This window comes from Cololabis saira, chromosome 1, assembly GCF_033807715.1.
Source record: "Cololabis saira isolate AMF1-May2022 chromosome 1, fColSai1.1, whole genome shotgun sequence".
In the NCBI taxonomy this organism is placed as follows: domain Eukaryota; kingdom Metazoa; phylum Chordata; class Actinopteri; order Beloniformes; family Belonidae; genus Cololabis; species Cololabis saira.
This window is the reverse complement of record NC_084587.1, coordinates 23,930,624-23,952,994: the sequence shown is the minus strand read 5'-3', so window position 1 is coordinate 23,952,994 and position 22,371 is coordinate 23,930,624. Positions and strand designations below refer to the sequence as shown.

General features: G+C 38.7%; 1 protein-coding gene across 4 annotated transcripts in view; it reads left to right on the top strand.

The window, feature by feature from the left end:
* Positions 1–22,371, top strand: part of fbxw7 (F-box and WD repeat domain containing 7) — a 117,335-nt gene that overhangs the window by 35,727 nt on the left and 59,237 nt on the right. For 3 of the 4 annotated variants that reach the window (XM_061718602.1, XM_061718594.1, XM_061718588.1), the window contains 2 exons: positions 4,447–4,695; positions 4,920–5,459. In XM_061718602.1, coding sequence (XP_061574586.1) covers positions 4,516–4,695; positions 4,920–5,459 — 720 coding nt within the window. In that variant the 5' untranslated portion in view covers positions 4,447–4,515. Of the gene's footprint in view, positions 1–1,754; positions 1,773–4,446; positions 4,696–4,919; positions 5,460–22,371 lie in introns of those variants that run through there. The other variant, XM_061718609.1, reaches the window with a different exon arrangement.

The window sequence follows — 22,371 nt, the reverse complement described above, 5'->3', positions numbered from 1 at the left end:
CGTACACATGTTGTAGATTTCATTAATTTAACAGATGCACAGTTTAGAAGATGCTGTTTTATTTATTACACAAACTGGTTGGCAGTTGGACTGAATATCTGCAACATTTGTCATTTTTTGGGGAGTTACCTCAGTTTTCTGCAGAAAAACTTACTACATAGTGAGTATGGTATTTTGTAGTGCCACATGGCAGTGCTAGACCGTCCTTAACATGATGGGTTACATCTGTAACACAGCTCACCTTGTTATTAAGCAATGAAGAACATGCACATACTGGCATTAACATGGTTGATACACTGACATTTGCCACTTACCTCAACCTTTTTTTGCTGACCACATGCACTCCCCTCCCCCTTCTCATAACCACATCAGTCCTCTGCTGCCTCTCCCAGCAGCACAGCAAAGGGGCGTGAAATATCTGATTAGAAAAGACTCAAAAATAAACGACAAAGAATCTGAAGTGTTCTCACAGTCTTCAAACTCCCAGAATAAGTCTGTTTGGATGCAATGCATTTGTGAGAGAGCAATTCTAACCCACAAAGACCCCATCCTACAACCACAGGACCCAGAGGATCTATTGCTCATGTCCCAGTACCAAGCACTCCGGGACACCTTGAGATCTGCTTTGTCCTTGCAGTGATAGTTTGTAGCTATTTTGGCAACACAAGAGGACTAAAAGCTATGTCTGATCAGTGTAGTAGAGGCTACACTCTATGTAATGAACTTAAAGTAAGCCACAATCCAACATGAGAAGTTAAACATTTCCTGGCACTGTTTGAAAATATTCCTTGCTATTTATTTTGTAGTTGACTGAGGGAGAAAAATGGACAGATCAATCTGATAAGAAAGTAATATTAGTAGCTTTGCTTTTCATATTGTTTAGTCTGACAAATTAATAGACAATTTAATAATAGATGCACCAGATAATAAGTTACACCAGGAAAGGTTTCACCTTGTCGAATTGAATTGCAACATCATTTTCAGAAAAAAAACGATCTTTTTCTGAATGATGAACAAAGCTGCTTATTTGTAGCCAATATGAGCATGTGCTCTTGTGATCCTAATCTTAGAACAACTCTGATATTGTTTTCTGCATTTGCTTTCAGTGTGTTGTCTATTAGGCGATACAAATTCACACCTGCCCCCCTCCCCCCGATTTTTCCCAAAGCTATTTTTTCCCACTTCACAGTTCCTGCTGGACTAAGAATAGAGACTGATGAATGAAACTTGCATATGTATGGTGAGGCCCATGTGTAGTTGGACTTGAGTTTATCTGTATGTGATCTACACCAAAGCACCATTTTATTCATGTTTAAATGATTAAAGGAACAGTTTGTGTAATTATAGAAGCTGCTGCTTTTCACTATTTAACCTGCCATCAAACTGTTGGCTAAAAATGAATCGGAGGTGAGCTTCAATTATCCAGTTTCATCAGCCTTAGGCTTTTCATCCTGCCCATCTTTTCAGAGCACATAAATGTCTGAACTACAACTGCCAGCACCACTCGGGCTGTGTTAAGGACATTAATTACAAAATCCTTGTCGTTCCAGTAAAAGGCAGGGAAACTTTAGCTATTCATAGCCTTCCTTTTGAAAGCTCACAGCAATGGACCCGCCAGTCCCAAGAGGGAAGGGGGGTGGCTGTGCAATCTGAGATTGGTCTAATGCTTCCCACCACAGCTACATTGGGACTGTATAGCAAAGAGGAAGAGAAGCCATACAAAGGTATCAGTGACATTTTCCTCAAGGTCAAGGAACTGGGTATGAACCGAGGTAGATATAGTATGTGAGCCTCCTCAAAATATCTCTTGTATTGTAGCTTGTAGAGATTTGGAACTGCAGTCTGCATATCTAACTCTGAATTTGTCACAGTTTAAGAATAGTTGGAGATGATATGGGTGTTTAAAATATCTATTGTCACCCTACTCTAACAAAAATTATGTCCAATGTAGTAGACAGAAATTAATTTCATTTCAAACAGTGCAAGCTCTTTTAAAACCATTGATCTCATTTGTCCAAAACTCAGTTGCCATATGACTAATACAAAAAACTGAAAACCTAAAAAGAATTATTTATTACTGGAAGTTTGAGCCATAAGAATTCGTGCTCATTATTCATTGTGGTTGTTGACAAAGCAACATGACTATTTGGAAGGGTATCTTTTGTCTTTATTTAGGACCTCAACAGAATTTATTTATAGTAGGTTTATTTAGCCTCACACGAGTCATGTGGATCTAAATCGATATCAGAGGTTGTGTTACAGGTTTGAGGTGTGGGCTCGACTATAATGCAGCATTATGTTACACAGCTTTTAATGGCGTTTGAGACTGTTAAATTGCTACCCTGATAAAAAATTCTAACTGGACATGGACCAACATGTAATTTTGTTGGTAAAAGTACTTCAAACTCAAAAGGGCAAAAAGGCATTGCAATTTGTCTCCATTCATCAAGATCAGTGTCACATCGTAGTGCAAGTTTGCAGACTTTAAAACATTTTTTTTTTAAAGGAGCTTGAGGCCGGATTGTGGCAAGATTTATGAAAAAAATCCGTATACATTGTAAGTTTTCTAGTAATAATGTCAGATGAAGCGTTCCAAACCCAAAAGAATGAGCCCTCTAGTGTATCTCTCCTTTGCCTTGAACAGGCTGTGTGCTGCAAAATGTGCTGCAATTCGGTCCCGAATATCCCGCGCTGTCCTGCGGATGTGACGTCACATGGCGCTGCATGTGCGTTCTCCCCGTTCTCCCGTGCCGGCTTCACTGTTGGCTGCAGTACCCCCAACGGCCGTCGTGGTGAAGGGTGGCGCTAGAGAGTCTCATTTCTTAAAAGGAGCCTCAAGCTCCTTTTTTATTTAAAGACTTTTTCTTTATTATTGGAACTAAGAGAATAGTTTTCGTTCTGAAGAGACCATCTAGTCTGTCGTTTTAAAAATCATACTTATCGTTCCATGTTCAAATTTTGTGGTCGATTTGTAAAATAGTTGTCACACTTGTCATACATGAAATACATAGCTTTTCTTTCTTTTGTAATACTGCATTTGTAACAAACCAGAGAGGGAGTAGAGCGTTGCCCCCTTTTTTAAACTATTATATTTTATCTTCATCACAAATTTGGTATGTTGTTGTCACAAGGAGGTCCTGAATGCTTGTTTCTTTTGAAAAACATTATGAAGAGAGTTGAAAGGGCTGAATGAGACAGTGAGAGACAGTAGGCTGCTTACAGGGAGATCACAAGCTTCTCACAATTATTCTACTCTGTTGGTATGAAGAAACAAGCTAATAGTTCTATCGTTTTTTCTCTCTTTCACATGCACAAACATATCAATCCTCGCTCCCCTCTACTATTTGTAATATTTCCTAGAAGCAGTAGAGTGTCAAATTGAGTGATCTATAAAACTTCACCGTATGTTTTGTTCTATTCAGAGGTATCATTGCTTTGCAGCATTATGTGCAGCCTCGTTCCTGTGGATGTAAGACTAAAAGGACAACATGGATGCATTTTTGGTGGTGGCAGATTAGGTCTGTTGTTAGTTGCAGTCTCATCTGAGTTTCTGTTTGTCGTTAAGCGAGCTGGATAAAGATGAAGCTGCAGTGGCTGTTCTTTAATTCCACATGTAGCTGCAGTACCTATGTGTTTACTCACTGGGACTGTCACTATAAACTGATACATTCAGACTTTCAGTTCACAATCTTTTGGTAAATGTAGTCAATGTTTTGCTTTTGAGAGCTACTACATTTTCCTTTTTGTTGATTGGCTATTGAAAATGTAGTAGCTCTCAAGGCTATTCTGCTTATTCATCTGCATTTGAGACAGAGTGTCCGGTCCTCTTTGATCTGAAGCCAAACACAATCACTCCTACCTGGTTTTTATGTTTGCCTGCCGGGGAGCGGCTCAAGTGTATTGTCCACATCAATAATATTTATGAGAAAAGAGAGAGATGATATTGTAAATTAATTTTCCTCCTCATAAATAGTTTTCCTTTAAAGGAGCCGTCTGTAAGAAATGGCCAAAACTGGTACTGCAGTCACTTTCAAAATATTGTTGAGCGGCGTGTACCCTCCCCCTCCTCCCCCCGACCAGAGGTTGTCAGGTTTTTCATCCAACACGTTCGTAGCGGCAACACGGATGCCGAAACAATACTGACTTCATGATTGGGAGATAGGTGGATGGTGGAGCTTCAGGCCAAAACAAAAAATGAAAACATCAACATCAGTTGAGGGCTGCAACTCCTCTTTTTAAACTGGAATATCCTGGCTTGAGTGCTGTTGTCAGTGACATAAGTATTTGAAATGAACATGATTTTTAAATGTCTGTTGACATATCGGGGTCATTTTATGATTCGTTTTATTATTGCTCTTACATACAGCTCCTTTAACTAAAAGGATGTAGAGAACTTTCAATGAATATGAATCATCTGTGTTTTTTTTTCTTTTTGTGTCATTCCAGAATGTCAAGATCTTCTCCTCATCAGACAGCCTAGCGAAGGTCCAGGAGGTAGCAAGCTGGCTTTTGGAAATGAACCAGGATCTGCTGTCGGGGGGCAGCAGCAGCAGGCGGAGTCGGGGGCCTGGGGGTCCAGCATCGCGAGGTAACGCCTCCTCTACGGCCCGGGCACCCCAGCAGGCGGGAGAGGAGGGGGATGAGGACGAGCACATTAACCGGGTGCTTGAGGACGATGGGCGGCTGCAGCAGAGGGTGAGACCAGCTGACATTAAGGAAATTACTTTCTTTTTATGTGACATTAGAAATAAAAATAGGTGAGGGGTGGCTTTTAGAATATGTTGAGATTTCAAAATGAATGACTTAATAGCTTTCAAGTTTTCATCAGATTAAGCAAGTTCCCGATTCAGCAAATTCTTTAAAAATGGGTTATCTTGTAAGACCATTCCTTGCAATCACTCTTTTCTTTCTTTAAACAGCCGGCGGTGTCAGAAGTTGAGGGTGAGAGAGTGCAGCCATGGGCACCCAGCGAGTCTGGAGCCAGCAATGGCCCTCAGGGAGATGAAGAGGCTGAGGAAGACGAAGGAGGCCCCCCAAATGAAGTTAACAGGGAAGAGAAAGGAGCCAGGTGGATGTGGGGGCAGGAGCAGAGACAGTTGAGAGGCCAGCCAGCTCTTGAAGAGGAGGAGGAAGAAGAGGAAGAGGAGAACAACAACAGCAGCAGCCACCAAGAGGAGGAGGAAATGGAGGAGAGGACAGAGGGAGGGGAGGGGCAAGGAAGGGAGGAGGAGGAGAGGGAAGAGGGTGAGGAGGAGGAGGAAGAGGAGGAAGATGATGAGGAAATGGACCAAGACAGTGATGAATATGAACATTCAGCAGAGAGCGGGAGAGACGAGGAAGAAGAGGAAGGAGGAGAAGGCGAGGAGGGCTTGAATTCTCCCTCTCTCAGGAACAATGTGTCTGCACCCAATAATAATCAGGAGTCGGGATGTACACACCAAAGCTCTTCCAACAAGAAGGTAAGCACAGCTTTTCAACTCTGACGGTTTTCATTTGTGTCACTCTTTAATGAATAGTCTGTAAATTAAAATTGTGGGTAATTATGAATGATTAAGTGCTTAGCATAAATACACAATACTTACATTTTCTTTAAAAAAAACAAAAAAAAGCTTCTTAGTGATAGTGTTAAAGACTACATCACTATGTGAGACTCTTGACCATCATACTGTGCTTACAATACATTGTCCATAATGATGACAACACCGCCATCTTGTGGCCTACATGTTCCTTCACACCAGGAAGCAGCTGAAGTATTATTCACAGTGGAAGCTGTCGGCTACTGGAACTGCATTAAATGATAAATTGCAAAGTGAGATTAAAATGCTCGACCTAAATTTACCACACATGGAAAGGGTGAGTGGGTTTTAGGCTAGAATAGAAGAGAATGCTCTGGCTCCACAGTGTTGCCTATGGTAATTACTGTGCTGATCAGCCAGGACCTGATTTATTTCTTTAAGTCTCCACAAATACATTGGTGTGCTTACTTGTATTTTTTTGGAGAAGTTAGAAATAGCATCAGAAAAGCAGAAGAAGTTTGGACTCCACCTATCCACAGCCAGAGATTAGTCAATGTGAGAGAATCCCTGAGAAACCTCCCGGGTTTCCTTGGGACTGCTGAGACCATTACACATTTAGCTTGTGAAGAGGTCTGTTTTTTCCCCTACATTTTACAACATGTAGGGCGAAATGAATGTGTATAAAGCCTGCAAAAGCATTTTTGTTCATGGAGAGATGGATAACACATTACTCCCGATACTCGAAACAGTGCTGAATAACTAGTGAGAGGTTTACAGATTGTTGTTGTGAGCGGCCACATAGTACATACACATGAAGAATATGCTTTGATATACATTAGTGCAATACACAAAACTGTTGTTGGTAAAAGTTTGTGGATACTTTAACCTTTCATGGCTTCTATGATAAGTTACAATTTTTAGTTTAAAATTGCACATAGTAAAATAATAGATTTGAGGGGGTGGAAAGTTGCACATGTTCAGTGTTTAATGATTTCTTCATTTTTGTGTGTTATGACTGTATGAATATGCTAATTTTTTAAGGCAGAAATTGAATGAGGAAAGTCCTCACTGGTTTACTGCTACAATTTCCAACATAACTTTCAAAGCCTACACAGTTCAGACGACACTACCCCCCCACCAAAAAAAAATAAAGATACTCATCAGCTACAGCTGCTACAGTTGGTTAGGTCCAGAAGTATTTGGACATTGGGACAATTGAGTTTTTTTCAACTTTTACTTTCTAAAGAATGTTGCATTTACACACAAATGCAGTTTCTGATTTTAAGAGATTTTCAACAAAATATTGCATCAACCTTGTAGGACTTATACTGATTTTAAACAAAGTACCCCAATTACAAAGGTGTCAAAAGTAATTGGACAGTTTTGTCCATTCCCCTGTTTATCTCAAGACCGGTGAAGCAAATACAAGATCTGGAGTTTTATATCAGGTATCGAATTGCCATTTCGCACTTATTTGACTGGACTCCCAATAAGAATACCCAGGAAGAGACCCACATTAGATTGTGGTCAAATCAATAGTTCAGAAGATTCTTCAAAAGAAAAGTGAGCTCAGCATCTACTAATAAGAATACAAAGGGTTAAGAACAAGGTGCAAAGTGCTGGTAATATTTACAGAAGGAAAGCCAGATTTAACATCTGAAAAAAAGAACCCATTCTTCGGAATCAGATTCTTTGGACCAATAAAACTAAGATAAACTTATGAGAAAAATGAAAGGAGTAAAGTATGGCGAAGGAAGAGAACAGCTTATGATCCTAAGCAAACCACACCTTGTCAAATTCAATTTTATTTTAATAGCAGCTATTACAACAGAAGTTCTCTCTAGGTGCTTTCCAGAGACCCAGAACATGACCCCCGAGCAATTATTACATAAACAATAGCAGGTAAAAACTCATCTATTGGGAGAAAAAACCTTAAGTCAAACAGTGGCAAGGAAAAAACCCATTTTTAGGAGGGAAGAAACATTGAGCAGGACCTGGCTCATAAGGGGGGACCCTCCTGCTGGAGGCCAGCTGGGCATGACAGAGGCAGTGTTATGGTATGGGGATATGTATGGTTGCCAATAGAACAGGCTCTTGTGTTTATTGATGATGTCACTGCTGACGGATGTGGCAAATCTGAAGTCTGAGATTTATTGAGTTACTCACTGATCACATTCAACCAAAGTAGTGTCCGACCGATCAGCCTTTTTTTCGATTATTTCGATCACCGATTAGGGGGAAATCAAAAAGACCGATAGCCGATATCAGCCGATACCATTATTACCCTTTTTTACCTTTTTGGGAGAAAACAAATTTCAATACAAGAATTCATTTAAATGAATGGTGAGCAATTTATTGCTTTTAACTAGGAAGGACAGCAATATTCACTTCGCACAGCTCACACATCAAAAGTGCAAATTATGGAACATCAAACAAAACAAGCAGCATTTCAGTTATTAAAAATAACATTAAGTGAATTTTCTCTTTACATAAAATAAAAAAGCTGCCTATAAAAAATAACAAATTAAGAGGAATAATAGCCTCAATTTTAGAACAGTCAGGCACAATACTCCCAATTCCCAGACCCAAACTACAGCAAGTGCCTACTTGGAGCTAGTAACAGTAAGCTAACTAGTACACATGACAAACAACCAAACAGTACAGGTTGTGAAAATGGCTACACAGGTTGTTTTTTTAAGTGCAAATATTTACTTAAGTTTGAGCATGTTGAACATTCTTAATACAGAAAGAAAATGCAGTATTTCAGTAAATTTCTTAATTTTTCTTTAAAAAAAAAAAAAATCGAAATTATTTATTTTTGATTTTTTTTTGGGGGGGGGGGGGCGATACCGGTTATTATAAAATTATGAATATCGAATTCGATAATCGGCCACGGCCGATTATCGTCGCCCACTAAACCAAAGGCTACTAAAGTGATATGACGGTTCTTCTGAACTTGATGCTGTTGGAAGTCAAACAAATGGAATATTCTTTGGTGGCCAAGTCAGTTTGCTTGATTTCAACCCAGAAGAGAATGACTTCCAGTTAACTGATGACAAAACTAAAGGCGGACAGCCCTTAAACCAGGGTTCTCCAACCCTGGTCCTGGAGAGCACCTATCCAGCATGTTTTAGATGTTTCCCTGCTTCAGCACACCATGATACAAGGAGCTGTGTCAGCAACAGAACTGTCCAGACCTTGATAACAAGTTAATGACGACCATTGATTAGAATCGGGTGTGTTCATGCAGGGAAAGATCTAAAACATGCTGGATAGGTGCTCTCCAGGACCAGGGTTGGAGAACCCTGCCTTAAACAATAAGCAGCAACTCGAGGTGGCTGCAGTGAAGACCTGGCAAAGCATTTCCTGCATGGAAACTCTGGAAAATTTGGTGACAAGCTTCTTGCTCCACACTTCAAGCAGCCCCAGACTGCAAGGAATTTTCATGCAGTGTTAAACATTATAGTTACGTTTGCTACAATTATTTTGTTCAAATTTTTTTTTTTTTTTGTTCAATTTTTGAAAATGGAAGAACTTTCCTTTAGGGCTGCAGCTATTGAATATTTTGGTAATAGAGTATTGTATCGAATATTCCAAAGATTAATCGGATAAAACATACTTTTTATTCACAATTATAAAAAGTATCAAATATGAAATAAAAAAAAATCTTAAACACAGCCTTTTAAACTTCACATTTAGAACCAATACGTTTTAAACAGAAATGCTTGGCTGTGGGCCGCTTTATAGGGAACGCATACGCCTAAGCACGTTGTGTCACACTAAAAATAATCAGTGCGAAACATGAGCTTTAAATTCATTTAAATTTTTAATTAAATGAGACTTTGAGGCAGATGAAATTGCTCAATGATTTTTTTTTGTAATCGAGTTACTCGAGGAATCGGTGCAGCCCTACTTGAGATGGTTTCATTTTCGAAATGATAAAAACCATGATTTTGTTAAAGTTGAGTCTACAATTTGATCATATTTGGATTTATTTTATTTAAAATCCGTCAGCATCTATATATTTCCAAACGTAACTGTGGTATTCCTTTTGTTTATTGGGCTTGAATAACAGAAGGCTGTAGATATATAACTTAAAAATAATCTGAAAAAGAAACAATTATTTTGGAATCAGATTCTGTGGACAAATAAAACCAATTTTATTTACTTTTATTGCCCTTGTATTACACTTTTATTGCCCTTGAATTGCATTATAATTCTTAATAAGACAAAAAGAAAAATGTCGATAATGCTCTAAATCTAATAATAAAGATTTGACTAACATGTTTGCGCCACAGTGGAGGTTTGGTTCCCTCTGCACTGCAGCATGTTTGTCCCAGGCTTTGACACTAGATGGAGGCAGCGGTCAGTAAGACACAAACGCGCCTTGCAGCCGTCCGTGGCCCTCGGTTTGTGATTGATTTTTGCCGCTCAGCCCAAGACTGCGTCAGAGGAATTAAACACTTGTTGCTTTTCACACATGGATGCTGTCCAGCTCCAAGAGCAAGAATTCAACTTTAATGTGTTTGCTTCTTCCAAGTATGGCATCTGCTGTTTGGCAGCAAATGCAACACAAGTTGTAATTATTATGTAAATGTTAAAACGTAATCAGAGCATGCTAAGCTACTTTTTCTCCGCAATTTACTCACGACTGCAGAACATGGACCTTTACATAATTCCTCACATAAATTAAAAGTGCAGGTTGCTCCTTGTGATTAATAAACAGTAGGAAGTGATTTATTTTTTACCTATTATACTTCATGAAAAGGTTATCTTCACAATGTAATATCATGCTCTAGATCTGCTGTGGTGTAATGACGAGGGTAAGCAGCATTTATATTCAGTCCAAAGCGCTTGCGCATTAATAGGATAGTGTCAGGCCAATCGATTTTTCGCCACAGCTATGAGACGACCTGCCTTACAGAAAATATGGCAATCAATTTATTGTATACCTCTTCCACTGGAGATGCGTGCAGTGTGTGCGTGTACATATTAAAAAAACAACAAAAAACTGGTGACATAAATATTATACCTGTTTACAGCATTTCACATTCAAGGCAGACATTTCCTCCCTTTCACAGAACCTGCATCTTAATTTATACTGGCCGTCTCAGTTGCTCTGAAAGCTGGGAGTCATTTCACAGTGTACTGTGTTACTACACGCCAACCATTCTTGACTTCATGCCTCCAGTCGTATTGGTACGTCTTATCTGGTTTTGCACAGCGAGTGATTAAGCAGTTTATATGGGATCACAGTATTAAAAGAGGTGAAGCAATTGCATGAGCATGCTCGGTGTTTATACCTTGGTAACATTGAGAGCATAAACACATAGTATGAATTATTTCTGCTGTTTGTCCTCTCCTACATACTATTGCCCACGAGGGCTTTATGCCTCGACTGCCTTGAGAAATGAGACGTAGACATTTCTGCTATGTCATGGTAAGATATGTAAGAAAACAAATGAAAAGAAATGAAATTCTGTAGTTCTTTCATCATGCAATGCAGAATAGTAAAATAATCATCTGAAATGCTATGTGGAGGATGTGCCTTGCAGAAGGTTGCATAAACCTGAGCAGCTTTCAGTTTTGCAGGTTCCTTGGGGTGTGATCATGTTGTAGCAGACTGGAATAGTGTGCCTTTCACTTGGCTCGGTGGCCTAAGATTAGTTCCAAAGCTCAAGTAACCTCTACAGCGTCGGAAATGTCAAAAACAAGCCAGCACACAGTATTTGCCCATCGGTTTCTTCAAAATATAGTATTTTAAACAATTTTGGTTTATTTGATCATTTCTAATATGAAAGTAGACGTTAACACATGAAGGGACTGCAGTTCTCTTCTGACTCGTTCTGCTGGTTCCTTCATATTTTACCCTAATTGTTGGCTGTTTTCTGCTGCATGCCAATTATATTTTTGGGATATTAAGCTTAAATTGTATAAATATAACCCCCTCTGGGTACACAACTTGTTGCTACTGAGGATCTTTCTACTTTCACAGCTCTGTCAATGTTTTGTGCAGCAAAATGTAACTATTGACAAAAGCCTCCTGCTGTTTTTACTGTCTTTGTAGCTTAATATGAAACGCTTCACATTAGACTGAAGTCCATCCTTCTTGATTCTGTCCAAGCAAATCCTTATTTGACTGTATGCGCCGAACATACTAGCCTTTGAGAGCTGTGATCTTCTCTTTAAATATCCTGAGCGCTTTTGCTGGCAGAGATGGAATAATTGACATTCCTTGAAATCTTGGCAGCCTAGAGTAAATTGTTCTATAATAATCTTTGCCTCAGCATTTCCGTCTACAAGCCCGACTCAGATGAGGATGCAGTAATCTGTGGTGTGTTTTATTTATTTTAAATGCTGTCAGATTACATGGGGTGAATTTATCTGGCCTTAGTGGTTTTTAGGTAACCCCGTTTGGAGGAGCAGAGGGTCAGGGTGTCAATAGACTGCCCACAATAAGGAATCTCCCTGGGCACTTGAGCGCTGTGTCAGGCAGGTCCTGCATACATTCCAGCACTGAGGGGTCATGAGAGCAGATTCCACGGTGCCTGTCTGAGGGGGCAGAGGCTGAGTCGGTCCATCCTCTTTTCAGGCCCTGACATCAGCTGCTCCGCCTGGCTTAGGGGCAAAAGTGACCTCACAGCCTAGATATACTTTAAAGGGTTTCAGTCAGCAGGGGGGATAAGATCTGAGTAGGTAGGAGCCCAGCGAGTGTAGTTTTTAATACATCTGCGCAGTGGTTTCATGGTGCGGGGAACATCCTACGCTCATTTTAGAAAAGCCATCTACTTGAAGCTATAGTCGGTCAGCTTTCAGATCTCCTTCTGGGACATGATCCTGTAAACACGTTGTTTTGCAATGCTGCGGCATTGCCCTATTCCCCGTTTCTCATCATTGGGTGCTCAGAAGAAGAAGATGCCAAATGGTACCTCCGGTAAAGCAAAGACCCCATATGTCCCGTTGGAGAGCCAGGCGCTCGGCCTGGCAGACCCCAAGGACATCGCCGCCGAATCATTACCGACTCAGAGAGTACTCAAGATATTTAGCATCAACATTATTGCGCAAGGTTTTTGTCGCAGACGGGTGAGTACTGTACATTTGCAACCAATTGGGTTCCAGTTTAATCGTCTATCCAAAAATGGCAAAGGGTATTGTACACGTTTGTCCTAATTCACCTTGGTGGTGGTTGCTTTTTATATATCTTGAATTTAAAATACTGCCTTCAATATTTTATTTGTCGCCACAAAGACACATTCATTTTTCCATTTTTTTTTTCTGTTATGAATTTACATTTTCCCCAAATTGGTATATCACCAAATTAAACAGTATTTTCTATATTGCATCTTAAAAATTAACAGAATATTAACATTGACTTTTTTAATATGTTCCTTATTTTTCTTAGTTGATGAAAATAAAGTTGGATATTTTGGTGAATATGGATTTGACTTTTTGTTTATTTTCCCTATTTATAATCTGGGAATTTTTTTTTTTTTTTCCATTTTAAAGTCCTTTATTTGGCTGGGGCTGTTGAACGCTGTAGCACTTATTAAATAATATTCTTCTTCTTCTATGACATTACTTAAGCAAATTATGTTGCCCGGGCAGCCGTTGCAATGCTTGAATGACAATATCTGCCTGGCCTTCTTACAGAAAGAATTCCGCCTAATGTAAACTTGAAAATGAATGAAATAAAGCCATTGTCAAAAAAACTGAATGTATCCAGGCAGATTTTAAAAATGTGCGTCGTTTTGACCACCCTAATGCACAGACGCCAGGAAGTTGAATCTAGATGAAACCCATTTACATATCAGTTTAACTTTGTTTTATATGAATGTGCATGTGTGTATATATTTATTTCATACTAATTCAAATCTTAAACTTAAAATAAACCAATAATCTACATATTTAATTTTCTTACTAGATTAATTCCTTATTTCTCTACATCCTTTTTAGTTTACTTATGGGAGTTTTTTTAATGGCTACAAATTAGGAATATGCAACAATATGAGAAATTCTCAAGTTTACAAACTTTATATTGGCTAAAACTGACTTTAATTTGCATTAAAGAGCTCTCCTCTTTGCTTTATTTAGTCCTGTCCATGTATTTGTTTTCTGTTTGTTATACAATGTACATCTGACACTTTATGGTTTTTAGTCCGGCGCAACTTTGAGACCTTAAGAGATGCAACATTATACCTAGAGTGCTGTTTCCATTTTAAGATGCGTTTGTTTACACACTGTTGGAGGACGTGTCCAGACTTTCCATCTTTTTTTGTTTTGCATTTCATTGGCCTCCCAACAGTTTTCAATACATCTTCTTGCTATGACTGACAAAAATGTAATAATTCGACTTAATGTAAACTCTTAGTTGATTTAAAAAGGGCAAGTTATAAATGCTTTTAAGTTGCTGTATTTGACTTTTTAATTTTGGTGACACAATGTTGAAGGCATATGACTTCAACAATATTGAGGTCACAGAAATTTGGAGTCAAATGAAGACGGAGAGAATTAAATTTCAAAGACGGGAGTACAGGGACAGTCTTAGAAGTGCGTCTTATTGTCTTCTTCCATTCTTAAGAAAATGTAATTAGTGCTGTTAGTTTGGTAATTATGTAGATGTTGGCGTTAAGCAGAGATGAGGTGCAGCACATGGGTTTTAATTTACCTTTTCTTTTTTTCTTTAAACACTACAGCTTTGTGTTGAAACACAACGTAAAACTTTGCTCGACACCTTTTGGTTTGCAGTAAGACGTTATACAAGTCTCCATTCAACCTGGTGTTAAATGCTGCCAGTATTTGGCAAATATATTGGGTTCATCTGGATATATTATACCTTATTTATTTTATATATTTAACTTTTTTTTTTAAGCCAGCTTTATAGTGATTCTTATTTTATTTTTTTCTTAATGTATTTTTTTAAAAATGCTGGATTGTTATCAGATATACTCTCGATCAAAATTAATTACCATAAATATTTATATATTTAAACCCATGTTCTGGTGTGTATGAGGTACATGATTTTTTTTATTGAAATTGTTTAATCATTATAGCTGAACCTAATTTTACTCAATCATTAGTTATTTAAAGATACACCAGCAAGAGTGACCACACCATTATGCTAAATGAAAATGTTGATGATGACATATTATCCCTGATCAGCATTAACATGTTAGGTTTGCCTTTACAAAATTGTAGAGTTGTGAGAGCGCTGCCATGGCTCATAAATGTAGCTTGTATATAGAACTATATTTTAAGTTCAGAGTGGAACAACTTCATATGTGTAATGCCGATCCTTGTTTAGAAATGTTCAACTCTTAACAGATGCACGCCAGTGTCGCCAAAGCGCTTTTAAATAATGTCAAACATCCACTTCTGATTTAGAAAAGGATCAAAACATGTTCTTGAAATCTAAATTGAGGAAGTTTTACAGCTTTCGGTTCACATAAAAGGTTGCCTTGCCAGGCAAACTGAACAGAAGGTCCTGCAAGGCCAGTTCATGGAGTTCTTGCTCCTGTTGATCCATGCAGAGCGAAAGCCTTGTGGGCTGTGCTGCACATGTGCCGCCGTCAATGAATGGCATAGCTGTCATTTTTCAGGGTCCTATAGTATAGTGAAGCTTAAATTAAAGCTATAGCTTGTGAGCAAACACATTTTACATAGAAACCCATTTTCATCCTTCATCTTTCGACGTTGACACGAATATTATTTTGTCTCATATTTTCAGGAGATTTTTAGCTGTGGTTTCTTTTTTTTATTTCTAAATGATCTTCATACTAATTAGGGGCTTAAAAGTTACATGGGATTACTTCAAAATGCAGTGTTTTTCTAACTGTCTTTTGAGAACTTTAAAGAGATTAACTTTGAGCCTAGAAATTGACATTAAGTATTGATTAAAAAAAAAAAAGTCCTTGGATAAGTTTTCCAATTACAGGATGACCAAGAAAACCCACACTGAATTTCCGGGAGCAGGAATAGGCGTCCAGCTGCTGCAAAAGATGGCAATCAAGATATAGAACATTAACAGCGGGACACTTTAGCTGCAGTACAGCTTTCTCACCCGCCACACCCTTCACTGCGATTTTGTTGAGTAAGGCAATCTGGACGTGCCCATGGCAGCTATGTATGCATCAACAGCTATCAGCGAGATGCATTTGCTCTCTGAGCAGGTGCTATGGGTGTGTTGCAACTTTCTTTAGCAACTTCCCCACAGCCTCTGAATTTCCTGTGTTGTCGGCAGATGCATTCGTTGACGACATGTGAATAGTATAAATTTATTTTGGTCCATCTGCATTTCTTTTTTTTTTTTTTAAGCCTCTCCTCTCTTGGTAGTACGGCTGAGCTGTAATTCTGTGGTAGTTTGTTGTTTGACATTGACGTGAAATTTCTGTTCACGGCACTAAAGCAATTGGCACATGAGAGCCTTGATGTAAAGAGAATAATGGGGAAGACTTAAAAAATGAAAAAATATTTGCAACAAGTGACTTCAACTCGTACATACTAAGAATGTACGTATGTATTTAATTTTAAATAATGCTTTCAAACGCATTAAAAAAACCTTTAACTGTTTAAGTAAATTAAGTACTATACAGCTTTGAATGCAAATTGAATACAATTCAAAGTGCTTCACAAATATAAAAAAATATTTTTATTGTCGATCACCAAGTGTGTGTCCCTTGATATGCTGAGGCGAGTTGTACGCTCTTCCAAACCTTGCTGTGTCCTTTACTGGTACGTGACAGCTAAGGTCACATGATACCACACCGGATCCTGCTCTTTGGAAGTCGCATGATCTGATGAGGTTCTGGCATTTAGTCTTTAACATTAGTTACAAAGTAAAGTTTTGTGACCAAAACCACTATAAGAACTTACTTTGCTTCTAAAATGAAATGGCACAACTGCTAAACCATGCCAGAACTTAGCTTTTCATAAAAATGTAAAGAATAGTAAGTTGGAAGAAAATAAATCTGACATTTTTACAATATTACAAGCAGCGAAAAACAGTTCCTTAGAAATTGACAATGACAAAGATTTTAGTAATCAGGAAATGCTGCATTGTGTCTTTAATATTAGCCATTATGATTTTTATGTGCTTTCTAAGATGATTAGAAGTCGTCAAGAAACACTTGGTCCATTTATATGGTTGCAGTCATTTTATTTTTAACTTTTACGTCTCCTGCATCAGTTCCCTGCTGAATTCTTCATTGTTGCGCTGCAGTTGTTAGATCAGCTGGCTGCCCTGGAGCAGCTGCATTTACTATTGTTGGTCTCTTTAGACAAATGTTGTAAAGACAAATAAAGCTTAACCCTGGAGGCATTATGCAGATCTGCACAGATAACCAGACTTTTTACCGGGTTTTGTTCCATTGGGAGGTAGTCAAAAGTACCTGTAATACAATGTGAAGCTAATCTTTGAGTTCTATTCTTATCAATTTTTGTCCATTTCTGATGCAATGCATTGAAACACTGGAGGAAAGATGGTATGAAGCTGTAAAAATATCATCTTTGTATCTGAGTTCTGTGACAGAAGCCCGTGGTTATTAATGGTTTATTTAATTTGAAATTTCAGAGTTTTCTGCTTGTCTCATTGCACTAAACCTTTCCTTGAAAATATCACATTTTGGAGAGTTAAGAGACATTCGGCTGGATTTGGTAGGATTTAAAGCTGAAAAGATGCACTAAGGATCCAGTTCTGAGGTGATTGAAATTTTATTTTCCCCCAAGCAAAAATGAAGGACAGAGTTACAGCTTATCAATGAGCTGCTCTGTGTGTTTTTATCCAACTTAGGTTTTTCTTAATATTTCCATATTTGCAAATAAGGGCCAGATTTGAAAAATTAAAAAATGTACAAGAATCACTAAATAACGAACTCAACAGTTTTCGTCTCGACACACATGCTTATAGACGCTATATATATATAAATAGGTGTAACGGTGCAGCATGAAATAGAGTAAACAGCCTTTTCAATGTCTGTGTTTTAAGCTCAAAGCCTTTTTTTTGTTTTTGTTACATACAACCATTGGGTTACTCAGATCAGTTACTTTAATCTTATATTGCTCGTTTTACTACAGGCTCGCCGCATGAGTCGATGACTGAAAGATGGCGGATTTTTGTCCTCAAGTTATACCCCTCTCTGTTCCGAAGTATTACACCACAGTGCATGGCAGGAGGGTGGATTCCATTGCCCTTGGGCTGCAAATAACACAGAGGGACGGCATCTGCCATTGGCTATTCTGAGAAGCGGTCCCATTCCAGGGAGCATACAGATCCAGTCGGGTAGCTACCCAGCACTCGGATCAGGCAAGCGCCTCTGTTTACCACCAATCGCCCGCAGATGCACACACCTAAAACACATAAACAGCTTATTTTCCCTCCAAAGCAGTAGCTCTAGATTACCTGGGTAATTTTCTTTTTTTCCCTCTATACATTTTGTGAAAACAGTAAAATGTCATGATTTTACAATAACACATGAGTTGCTGCTCATGGAGACTTTCTGTTGTCAGCAATTATCACCGTCAAACTCTCATTGATGACAGCCGACACTTGATCGGTAAACCGGATCCAAATGCATCTCGAGTTCAAACTGGTGGTGCACAGTATCGTGTAATAGTGTTGTGGAGCTTTACATACAGCGCATACTTGATAGCGGTGCATTTCCACCTGCCACAGGGCTGCCTGAAGGCACTGACAATTTCCACAGACTTATGAGCTGAGAAAAGATGAACTCTTCCTTTTTTTTTTTTTATAAAAAAAGAAGTTCCACAGCCCCTCGTTTTTTTACCATCCAAAATGCAGCTCGGAGCACTCAAAACAGATACATCTCCTTTATTACAATTGTGCAAACTGGAATTTGTTTGTCTTTCATGCTTGAACAATGCTCATAAATTTGAATATGAATGAAACGCCTGGTGTTGCAAAAACATACCAACTGAGCAGTATTTCTTATTAAACGTTATTTTAAGGGCAACCCACCTGTGGCATTTGAAGTATTTGTACCATGAAAGTTTAAAGTCTGAGCTGCAAACTGTTATTACTAGCAGCTAAGCTATCTGGGTCTTTCTAAAAGAAAACTTTTTTTCCCTACTGAATAAAGAAACCAATTTGTTGCAATCACAGATCCTTAGCTGTAAATGTACTGAAGGTCTGCTAAAGCGCCTCTTCCATTATACAGTTTTCGACTCAACGTTACTCGCCTCGTTCTCAGTTGTTTTCCATTACAGCTCAGTACCACCTCAATATGGTTGGGGCCTTCTAATTCCATGTTACCCCATCGAGCTTCCCCTGGATGCGGTCATCAGCCAAGAAGCGTGTGAACGTGTGAACCTCCTTGTTGCACCACAGATTAGGTTTGGTTGCCATTTTTTACCGTACCAAAGTTTAGTTATAAATATTGTAGTCGCTGTGTGAGGGAGTTTCTCTCAAGACTCATCAAAAACATTACTCTCTGCTCAACCAGTGGCCTGCACCTGGTGCCGTTGCATTTCCAGCTCGGCTCAGCACGGTTAGAACCCCAGCCAAGTAGGTGCGAAAAAAAGAAGTTACTAACTCGTACTATCACCTAGTGGAAAACCCTTAAAACAGAGTACAGTCGAGCTGAGCCTATAGGTACTAGTGGAAATGACCTATTACTTGGCTTGGTGGCTCATATAGTGCAAGGGCATATAGACCGGCCCCCCTGTGTTTTGAGGACGATGCTAATATGTGACACTCAGGGCTGATTTCAGTGTTGAGGAGGAACAGACAAACCTAAACCTCTGTGTGCTGCATTTATTAATCTTTCAATACCTCATTTGCAATTCATGGATGCTTATATTACTTTGGTGTTGTATTTTTTTTGTCCTCAAAATGGGTATATTTGATTAAAACTGAGATATATTACAAATGAAAGAGTACATACATCGGAGAGAACCAGTATTTGATGTACTGCCGATTTTGCAGATTTTCCCACTTGCAAAGCATGTAGAAGTAATTTTTAATCAGTTACTCTTCAACTGTGATGGAATCTAAAACAAAAATCCAGAAAATCCCATTGTATAAGTTTTGAGTAATTAATTTGAATTTTATCGCAGTCCATACCAGTAAGAATTCTGGCTCTCGCAGACCTGGTCTTCTTTAAGAAGCCCTGCTGTTCTCCACTCACTACTACTGAACTTGTTACCTGTATAAAAGACACCTGTCCACTCGGGGTGTAATGGATCAAAAACTTAGATCGGATCATTTCTCAGATCAGAAAATAAAAAAGATAAGACAAATAAGTTTTGTCTTTTTGTTTATTAATACTTTATTAATTATTGAATTATTAAATTGAAACGTATAAAATCAACTTAAAGCGCACAAGGCTTAATATCTTCTTTTTAACATAATTAATGACAAACAAAACAACAAAGTGCAACATAAGAAGGCACATCATCTTTCTTTAAACAGGTTTATTTCCCTTTGATTTTGTTTAATGACTGTTTATTTATATTCTCTTTTTTGTATTGTGTAATTGTTTTTTTTATGTATGCTCGAAATAAAGATTTCAATCAATCAATCAATCAAAAACATGGATAGAGAAATAAAGCCTATGTCCACATCATCAAAGAAGAATAAAAGAAAGAAAGCAAAGCATTCCCGAGCTTATTATTTCAAATACTTTTTCAAAAAGACAAGGATGTCTGCATTGTCTGGGGAGAGTGTGGACCTCTTTGGAGTCAGGATGTCCTCTGTCTGCATCTATAAACTCGCCAATAACGTTTCTGATGGCTTTAGCCCGGTCGGATTGTGCAACACGGGCTGCATAAATGCTGCAGTGATATGTGGTTGTTGAGCAGCCTTCCTTTTCACTCCTGTCAGTGAAACACCGGGGTGATGTCGCTTCAGATGCGTGGCCATGCTTAACGTGGTTCCACTGTCATATGGCTTTTTTGTGCTACAGTGCCTACACACTTTGTACTCCCCATAACCACGCTGTGTGTGTGGACTGAACATGCACACAACTCTTTTCTTTTTTTTTTAATAAATCAATCAGCGGATTACGTATGTGCCGAGCCGAAAATATTGATCTGAACGGATCAATGACGAGCCGTTGCACCGCTACTGTCCACACAGTCAATCACACAAACTCCGACCTCTCCACAATGGCCAAGACCAGAAAGCTGTGTAAGGACATCAGGGATCAAATTGGAGACCTGCACAAGGAAAGGACAACCTCCTTCCCTTAGTAAGAGCATTGAAGATGGATCGTTCCACCATGACAACTATCTGAAACACACAGCCAGGGTAACTAAGGAGTGGTAAGGAGCACCTCAAGGTCCTGGAGTGGCCTAGCCAGTCAACAGACCTGAACCCCCCCCCCCCCCCCCAAAAAAAAAATATTTGCAGAGAGCTGAAAGTCTGTATTTCCCAGTGACGGCCCAGAAACCTGAAGGATCAGTATGGGGGATTAGGCCAAAATCCCTGCTGCAGTGTGTGCAAACCTGGTCGTGAACTACAGGAAAATTGCTAACAAAGGTTTCTGTACCAAATATTAAGTTCCGTTTTTCTGATGTATCAAATATTTATGTCATGCAATGAAATGAAAATTGATTGTTTAAAAATGATACAATGTGATATTCTGGATGTTTGTTTTAGATTCCGCCACTCACAGTTGAAGAGTACCTCTGATTAAACATTACAGACTTTTTACATGCTTTGCAAGTGGGAAAACCTGCAAAAATCGGTAGTGTAGCAAATACTTGTTCTTTCCGCTGCATCTGTGCTTTTAAAATAAGTCAAGCGGGGAAAAAAAAATTATGATAATTGATATGAGCAAGATGTCGTCCATGTTTTAGGTTTGAATGACAGTTGCGGTTAATTTGCGTTTAAGCGCTCAGCCCTAGTTGATGTGCGAGAAGCTGTGTGGCCTCAATAGTATGGGTTCCATCAATGTTTTTTATTACATATTTTCAGGTTGCACATAAAAGTTTGATCACTTGCCATAAATCTTTTTGCCTACATCCATTTGCTCTTTTCAAAAGGGTTTATAAGAGGGAGAGAAGCATTTAATGTGAATTAGTCCAGTTACCCATGTGACTGAGCTGAAATGAGTGATCAGCTGTCTCTTCTTCTTGAGAGTAAACATGGCTAATAAATCTGGCACAAAAGAGTAAAGACAATATACCCATTTGAAGAGTTTCTGACACTATTTCTCTCTCATGTGGCAAAGTAACCTGGCTTTGTTTGTTTTGTACCTCACTCTTTTATTACAGGATCCCAGCTAATGCAAAATGCATTACTGTCATTCCTAATATAGTGTATGGCACAACTGCTGCTGACACCATGCAGCCTGGTTCATTATATCCAAATCAGGGAATGGAAAGCAACCTGATGCACATTTTTTAATGAAATGACATTTCAAAAGCTTGTTTCCAATTTTCTTCACAGCTGGATGGGAATAGAGCTTTCAGTCTATTGTTGAGCTGAAGACCCAGTTATTCCTAAAGCCTGTTTGAACTTTCTCAATAAAGTGCTTGTGGTTATCAGACAAAGATGCGAGTACAGTTTTTAAAATCCAACTGAACAGAAATTACAGTATATACCACAATATTCTGGGTAGAATGTGGGTGGTTAAGCTTTCTTTTTAAGACATCACAATATAAAATTGCATAAGAGAACATGGCAAGTTTCTGAACACTAGTTTTGAACCCCATTAGAGCTATTGAGGTTATTGGAGCATCAAGCAAGTGTTAAATCTGCCCAACCCTGATTTAATCCAAGGGTGGAAAAATTATAGTAACCTAGGATGCTAACTAACATTGCCTTACATTCCATCTGTTCGTCCATCCTTGTTCCAAATGTCACTTCTGAAATGCCATCTCCTGGTGAGACAATGTTGCG